This window comes from Macrobrachium nipponense, chromosome 46, assembly GCF_015104395.2.
Source record: "Macrobrachium nipponense isolate FS-2020 chromosome 46, ASM1510439v2, whole genome shotgun sequence".
Lineage (NCBI taxonomy): Eukaryota > Metazoa > Arthropoda > Malacostraca > Decapoda > Palaemonidae > Macrobrachium > Macrobrachium nipponense.
Genome location: NC_061106.1, coordinates 34,992,221 through 35,000,793, shown reverse-complemented (window position 1 = coordinate 35,000,793; position 8,573 = coordinate 34,992,221). Strand labels below are relative to the sequence as shown.

General features: G+C 37.5%; 1 protein-coding gene across 4 annotated transcripts in view; it reads right to left on the bottom strand.

Annotated features, from left to right (window-relative positions):
- Positions 1-3,515: 3,515 nt before the first annotated feature.
- LOC135214892 (serine-rich adhesin for platelets-like) overlaps positions 3,516-8,573 on the bottom strand; it is a 116,321-nt gene continuing 111,263 nt past the window's right edge. For all 4 annotated transcript variants that reach the window (XM_064249337.1, XM_064249336.1, XM_064249338.1 and 1 more), the window contains 3 exons: positions 5,786-5,932; positions 5,272-5,430; positions 3,516-4,994 (listed from right to left, as the gene is read on the bottom strand). In XM_064249337.1, the coding sequence (XP_064105407.1) occupies positions 4,840-4,994; positions 5,272-5,430; positions 5,786-5,932 (461 nt within the window). In that variant the 3' untranslated portion in view covers positions 3,516-4,839. The remainder of the gene's footprint in view (positions 4,995-5,271; positions 5,431-5,785; positions 5,933-8,573) is intronic.

Sequence of the window (8,573 nt, the reverse complement as noted above, 5' to 3'; positions counted from 1 at the left end):
TTGATTTATTTTTACAACAAAATAAAACTTGAATTTTTACTTAGCAGTCGGGTGACTTCGAGTGTAGACAAGAATAAAGGAAGCCCAAAATAACAAAAGCAAGAATTCTGGAGCAAGTTACATGAAAAGGGTGTTAATATCATGGGGAAAGAGTAGGGGACCTGTTTGCTGAGGCTTAGATATCCTCGTGGGAACCAACGAGTTGGGCTTTAGGATATGATGTTGGTCTGATATTTCTTTATTATTAATAAAGTGCCATTTTTTCTGTTTTGTAAGAATGTACGTGCCTTTTGTAGAACTAGGTGAAGTAGTTATACTACCCATTGCTAAGTAGACCACTTCAGATGCACCTTAAGCCAGGTTAGTTACTGCATGCTTATTATATTCTCTTGCAGCAGTTGCTGTTAAATTAGTCTAGATCAAAGTTAAGTTTACCTGTGACACATTGAGAGTCAGTCAGGTGTTTTGTTTGTTGTGAATGGATTTGCTGCTTTTTCTTATAGAATTAGGTTAGGTAGTAGCCAAGTCCATTGTATATGTGTTCTTTAATGAAAGTTTTTCTGCAGCTGCTGCTGTATCAATTTCTAAAGGTTTTACGGTTTATATTTTAGCAGAAGTTCTCCTTTATATTTTTTTTTTTTTTATGAGGCCCACATAATGGCTTCACAGTATAGGCTATATCTTTTGCCCCGCATAACCATTGACTTCCATTTGAATTGTGTTTCTTATAAGGAACTGCTTCTTATAATTTTTTTTTATTTTGTTAACCTCAAAAGCTAATGCCTTGTGAGCAAAAGTATTTTACCAAAATTATTGATCACAGGATCTTTTAACACCTCTCATTAAGTAGGGAGCAGGCTACAAGTCTAACATTACAGTTCCCTTTGGAAACTTTGCCCTCTTTCTGATGATAAGTTGAATCAGTTTCTTGTATCATAAAGAAACTATCAGAGACAGAGTAAAAACAAATTATTCAAATTGATAATAAAGAAATTTTAGGTATTCTAAGTGAAGGATGCCAGTGAATATGACCCTAGAACAGTAGCGGAAATTACTCAACAAGATTATAATGATGAGGTTCTTTACAAATTAGAGGATTGAACTTAGCGAAGAGTTCGAAGAGTTGAAATTCCATTAAAAGTGATGGAAATAAGCTTTCAGAATGCCTAAATTACCTCATAAGGATTTTAACAGGCAATAGACAAATAAATTACGGCTCAAGAATTTTTGTTTGAAGTTTAATAACTCTGTTGAGCCTGTGAAAAATCGTCTGGCTCTTCTGTATATTTCTTAATTTCCAACTACTAGTGGACAAGCTGTTGGCAAAAACTACCAGGTGTGCCTGGTGCTTCTGGCATCTGGGTCATGTAGTTGTAGATTCAAATATATCTTGGAAGACCTCTCAAGCAGACATCACTGTTTAGTTTGTATTGTAGTTTCTCTATCTCTCAAATGAGTTTCTTTGTAGCAGCATGCATGTTGGTTGGGATACATAGATGCCCACCATTGCAGCTTATGACCTTTTTGTGACCAGTGCGTCGGTGGAGGCCATACTCTCTCTCCTTTTGAGACTTGAGTGTGAGGGCAATGTCATTCATATTGGGATGCTCTTTAAGGCATCCCACTCTTGTTCAAGGTGCATCAGATGTGCCAGTACCTTCTCTTTGTCATGTTTCTTCATCTGCACCTGCCCGTGGACGAGTTGGTGTTGAAACTGCTTGGTATCCCAAAGTTCCTGGCATCCGGGTCATGTAGCCATAGGTTCGAATATCTTGGAAGAGAACCTCTCTCAAACTTTATTGAACATTATGGCAACATGCTGCTACAAGGAAACTCATTCGAGAGGTTGAGAAATTTCAGTATAGTACAAAATAAACAGCATCCATACTGTCCAACAGTTTGCCTGAGAGAAGGTCTTAGGAGACCTAGCACTTTTGCTGCCAACTCGTCCACCAGCAGTTAGCAATTAAGAAAGAAATCGAAAAGAAGGTACTGGCACATCTAAGGAACCTTGAACATGGGTAGGATGCTTTTGGAGAGCATCCCAATGAGAATGATACATATTGCCCTTCCCCTGAAGTGTCTCTGGGATAGGAACTATGCCCACCACTGACTCACTGTTCACAAGAAGCTCTTACGTTGCAATGGCGGGCATACTGTATAGTATTTACCTCAACCAGAAGGTACATCACACACACCAATCTGATGATTTACCAGCCTTTCACGGCCGAGCATGGCCTTCTGCAGATAGGGCTGAACTGCCACATGTTGGAGAGGCCTAAGTCCAGGCCTTAAGATGTTGAAATCAATGTCCTTTTGACCAAAACTCCTGGGACCTGGCACCAAACAATCAGTGCAGAAGGTTGCTGCTTATATGTGTAAGCAGTGTCTAGCTATTTTTATATCTATAGCTGTTGACAGCAGAGCACCAGTTTTTCTCCTGTCTAGTAATTCCTCAAGGTTTGGCACCCTCCTTTCCTTCTCATTAGTTAAGACCTTCAATCTACCTATCATTGCTGTAAGGAAATTTTAACCCTTTTACAATCTACCTATTATTTTTTTAAAGCAATTTTAACCTGTTTATATCTTGTAACCCATTCAGTTAAAGGATTTGCAATAATTTAACAGAGCATCCCACTTGTATTGAGGGGTTTCTTTCAAGCTGGTAGGACATTATTCATGTTATATTATTAGTAAGGTCACTGCTGAATGACCAAGGCATTTCAGATTTCGGTTTTGGTTCCAAAGGCTAAATTAATTGTTCCTAAAAAAAAAAAAAAGTATGTATTGTGCATTAATATAACCTATGTAATTTATTTCTCAATGTTAGGAGTTCCTGGAAGAGAAGTTGTGCCACAGTCAAAAAGCTAACCCCAGTTACCATGACATATGTTGGCTTATTTGTCCATTTAGAATATTGCTCTAATTTTGATCTTTTGTTTCGCTCCTAGATTGATCTGATCTGTTTTAAGAAAGTTGTGCATTTTAACCAGTCAGCACTCGAGAGAGTTGGACAGCAAGATGTATGGAGATAAAGAAAATCATTAAGTACACGGATCTAATGCTGTAACTGGGAGAAAAACCCACAAATACACCACACTAGAGAGGTTGGACAGCAAGACTCTGAAGGAAGGAAGTAGTAATGGAGGTAAGTAAAAGGCTAAAAAGTTGGTAGAGATAGGGGCCAGGACACTGCAAATGACCTAGAACCAGATTTTTGGCAATTCACTATGTCAACTCCTTACATTATTACCAGGTGCAGAAACCCACAATAGGACACTTCTCCCTAAAGTTTTCTGGACTTAGTTATCACACTTCCTTCACATACAACCCTTGCTTTATTTTTCTTGAGGATTGTACTAGTAGAGTTCATTTGTTTGGCAGTCTCATCCCTGCAGTGAAGAGCATGCAAGTATTACCTATCTAGAAATCCTCCTACCTAGTTCAGTATGACATTTTATGTAGCAGAATAGGCATGGTATCAAATTAGTTTACAAGACAGGTTAAAAATACGAATTTAAATGATTCATAAATTTATTCTAAATTTAAAATTTTCCTTTTCATAATTTTACTGGATGATATCATTCATCATCACAAATTTTCTACCCCTCAATATCAGATACAAATATAAAATGAAAAATGAAGTGTTCAACAAAATTGAAAGTAAAAATTATGAATACAAAATGTAGCAAGATGCTGTAATAAAAATTTAATCTCATCATTGACAAACAAAACAATATATATATATAATATACTCATTGAATATGCTATTACAATATAATACAGTACAAAGTCCTCTGTCAAGCAATAATCTGAAATGGATTATGTTGAATCTATAAATTCAGCTTGTTACTACAGCAACACACGTGGCTCAGATTATTGAAGAAATTAATTTTCCAAATAAAATTTCATCTTTATTAACACATGGTAATGAGTAACAAAAAGAAAAAAAAAAGTCAAACAGGAATGTACTGTACATCAAGACTTTTAACTACATTACCATGAACTCATGAGTGCTTTAAGAAACACTACCCATTCCTATGATTACAGCTGAGAGAACTTTACCATAAGATTTTATAAATCAAATATTGGCTAAACATCTTGTTTGTGTAATTTAATTGGAGTATAGCACACAATGAAAAATTCAAGTAGCTCAATATCAAAAGAAAGCATAGCAGCAGACATACTGTATTCATTACTTACAACAATTGCTAATAGCACTGGCCAGGATGACATTAAAGATTTCACACAGAAATCCAAACTGATATAATGTATATCAGTTTCATGCACACGGCCACTGACATCAGCACTTTTTGATAACCTATACATTAAGGTGGCTGAGCAATACAAATGGACATGGGAAACAAAAAAATAAATATGGTGGAGTATTTACTTGACAATGATGGAGGCTTGAAAATATATATAAATATGTATACATACAGCACACTTGTTTCCTTAATATGAATCTTTGAAAAAATACTTGAAAATATAACTTCCTAAAAGTCATCCGATAGTAGCGAACTAACTATTTGTCTATTTTTGCTTTTTCCTTTTCATACCACATTACAGAAGACTACTGAAGTACCTTATCTACAGTTACCATACATGAGATGGCTATCAACAATATACATTTGACTTAAATTCTGACAATTTATTTTTTACTAAACATTATTCTTAACCCTTCACTCAACAGATGTGATGAAGCAACTTTATCAATAAAAATCACTACACCTTTACATGAATACAAATTCAAAAATTGTAATAATTCAAGAAAATTCCCAGATTTCATGGAGTTTATTACAATAATTTACTAGCACTGTAAATATACGAAAGCGCCATTTAACCAAACTGGAAGTGGAAACCACCAGGGAAGCTACCGCCACTGAAGCCACCACCTGGGAATCCACCTTGCTGGAAACTGGCATGGGCACCAAAGCCATGACCCCCATGGTTACCAAAGAAGGCTTGGAATATCTGGTTTGGATCAATGTCAGCTGCAAAGACAAAAAGCAATTAATGACAAGTTGGCCTAAGACAAAATGGGCAATTATACTACATACTATAAAAATTACTATTTCCTCTAAAATATAAAATCATTAAGAAATATAGGAATAGGAAGACCATGTTATAAATTTCATTGATTTGCTAGAGTATTACAATAAACATTTATGTGCCTCGAGCCAATGTTTTCTTGTATGATATATATCATGTATGACCATTTATACACCTCTCCATCATGAAAGACTTAAAAAGCACTAACATAATACCAACCTTCATGTCCAAAACCACCATCTGGATCATTAATATCTTGGCCTCGATCATACATAGCTCTCTTCTTAGAATCCGTTAAAACTGAATAGGCTTCCCCAATCTCTTTAAACTTGATTTCATGTTCGCGCTTATCCTTATCACTAGCATTAGCATGGCGATCTGAAAGGAACAGTATATAAAAACTTTTAATTCCTCATCTAAAACAAATGAGTAATTCCTCATCTAAAACAAATGAGTAATTATGGATATGAAATACAATATAATTCAAAAGTTGATAATCAACAACAAAAATGTAAAGGTATAATTGAGTCAGGGAAACCTTTTCCAAAGAATGCCTTAAGAAAAATACTGATCTATACTGATCTATAGAGTATATGAAACCTTAATGACTATGATATGAATACATAAGAATATTTGTGATGTTTTATATTTACTTTATTCCCACATCTGGATCAAAGACAAACTGGCCTAAAAATAAACACAATAACAACTAGTAAAGAAAAATTCACTTTACCTGGATGATGCACCAATGCCATTTTGCGATAAGACTTCTTAATTTCGTCTTCCGATGCATTTTTGGTAACACCTAGAATCTTGTAGTAATCTTTTCTTTTGGAACGTTTAAGTTGAATTTTGGCCTCGTGTAATAACCGTTTGTGTTCTGCAAGTATGAAAAAACATTGTGATAATGCAAAATTGAATTGCTTAATAAAATAAGCTCTTCACATTATTTACAATCTCACAAATTAAGCTCTTCACATTGTTTACAATCTCACAAATTAGATAACTTTTTTTTATATAAAATGTTGAAGTATTATCAATAACCCAATTGTGATAATGCAAAATTGAATTGCTTACTAAAATAGCTCGCTTTTCACATTGTTTACAATCTCACAAATTAAGCTCTTCACACATATTAGGTAACACTTTTTTTTTAAATGTTGACGTACGTATTATCAATAACCATACCACACAGATAAGTCTGCAGACTTAGTGTTGGATGCCCTGCAATCTCATATAAAGAGGTTGTGTAATGAAGTTCTTTGCTGTAGGGAATTGCTTAGTTGCAAACATATGCAAAGACAATGTTTTGCAGATTTATACGCAAGGCTTCACGCACTGCAGAGGAAGTTGATTTGTGACCAGGGGTATCCAAGATGAAGACTTCAGTTAATTCACAAAATAATTTCCTTGGTATTTTGCAGATTTCTATGTAAGGGCTTCAACGCACCGCAGAGGAAGTCAATTTGTGCCCAGGGGCATCCAAGATGAAGAGTGAGTTCAGAAAATAATCTCCTTGGTGTTTTGCAGATTTCTACGCAAGGCTTCGACGCACTGCAGAGGAAGTTGATTTGTGCCCAGGGAATGCAGCTACATGCGAGGAGACCCAGTTGAAAATGATCTTTCTGATGGGCATCCAAGATGAAGTTAGTTCAGAACTTGGACACCCCTCCTCATTACAAGATGTCATGCCTGTTGGTCATATGAAGCAGGTAAGAATGCAACTTTTGTCATATCCCCCCCACCAAACCAGTTGCACACCATTTCTGCCTACAAAAAGGGTAAGAAGAAAAGGGCAAACAGTCTGAAGCAGGTAAGAATGGAACTTGTCCTAATACCCCCCCCCCCCCCCCCCCCCCCCCCCAGTGCGCACCATTTCTGGCTACAAAGTGTAAGAAGAAAAGGGCAAAAAGACTTTGGCACCAGCCACTTTATGCCAGTCCTGTGGTCTGTAGTTGACAGCATGGCCCTAATGAATGCCCTGCTACCAACATAACTGCAAAAGCTGTGCCTGCACAACCTCTGTCATTGGCCCAGGACAATTAAATGTCGTGCCAGCAAAGTCCAGAAATGTTGTGCCAGCAAAATCCAGTGCTGCTTTGCCACCACATCAGACATTTTGAGAAGTGCTGCAGAGAGAGGAGAAGAACCACCAGGATGGATTTCCAAGCAACTATGCTGCCCACTCCAGCAAGACCCCGAGTCAGACAAGTCAAAAGTCAATAATGTCAAGAGTTGGCCATAATATCTCTGAAAATTCAAAGGCCATTGATGAATCAGACATCAATATTGTCAAAAGTTCAGCCACCAAGTTGCCTTTGGCTGCAAGGAATACTTCCTCCAACAATTTTTAGATGTGATGGTTTCTAAAGAAGACTTGAAGTTTGTGCCTCTCAGTGCCTCTTAAGCCCTTGGTTGGTTCTCCCATGAGAATTCATCTCGAATAGAGTTGCCCTTTGCCATGATCCACACCCCAAGACAGATTCCCCTTGCCTTCAGGGACCAGGCCAAGGAAGACCTTGATTCTATAGTACCCCAGGGAATAATTAAGCCCACAGGTGATGAACCTTCACAATGGTATCCCACCCCTCACTGATATTCGTAGTGTGGACCAGAAGGCTTGGTTTTTTTACGACAGCCAATGCCCACTGTGGGTACTGGCAAATGGAACTTGGCATAGTAATAAAGGTAGAAGTCATATGTTGACCCTCTTCTGCATGTGGTCAGTTCACACACTGCAGAGGACCAATGAGCTTTGCAGCTACTGGAAATATTCATTCTCTTTGCATGGCCCTTCAAAGGTCAGTTCACACACTGCAGATGACCAATGAGCTTCGCAGTTACTGAAAATATTTCATTCTCTGCATGGCCCTTTGAAGGAGGAGTCGAAAAACTCATGCAAGGTGATGCTATGGCCCTTCAAAGGAGTTGAAAAATTCAAGAACTGAATGAAGGATTGTAGACGACATCCTTCTCCATAACAGATTACTACCAGTCACACATTTATCATATCCACGAGATGCGCCATCAGGTTCTGCAAGTTTGGGATTACCCTCAACAATGAAAAGTTTGAGGTTGCTGCACCTACTGTCGACGACTTCTTCAGATCAACTTCGGATACACACTCTCAGGAGAGGGCATTTTGGCTATCAAGAAGAAGAAGAAGAAGAAGAAGAAGAAGAAGAGAGGAAAAAAAAAAAAAAGTCAGTGCCATCAGGGATTTCTTGACTTTAGCTAATCTAAGACTCCTCAGATTATTCATGGCCTGCCAACCAGATTTCTTTACAGTTGCAGGAAAAGCCTTCCTTGTCATAGTCAACCAACTCTCAGGATGGCCTGTTGTTGTCTCATGCAAAACCAGCCCGAGAACAGTCTACTTGAGACTCAGAGGTCTGGAAAAACTAACCCCTATTAATAATAATAATGTCTCATGCAAAGGCAATACTCCTGTTTTTAACACATCAAGATCTTCTGCTGTTACTTCCGGGAAGTTGGTGTCCCTCTCTGCCTTAGGATTGTTG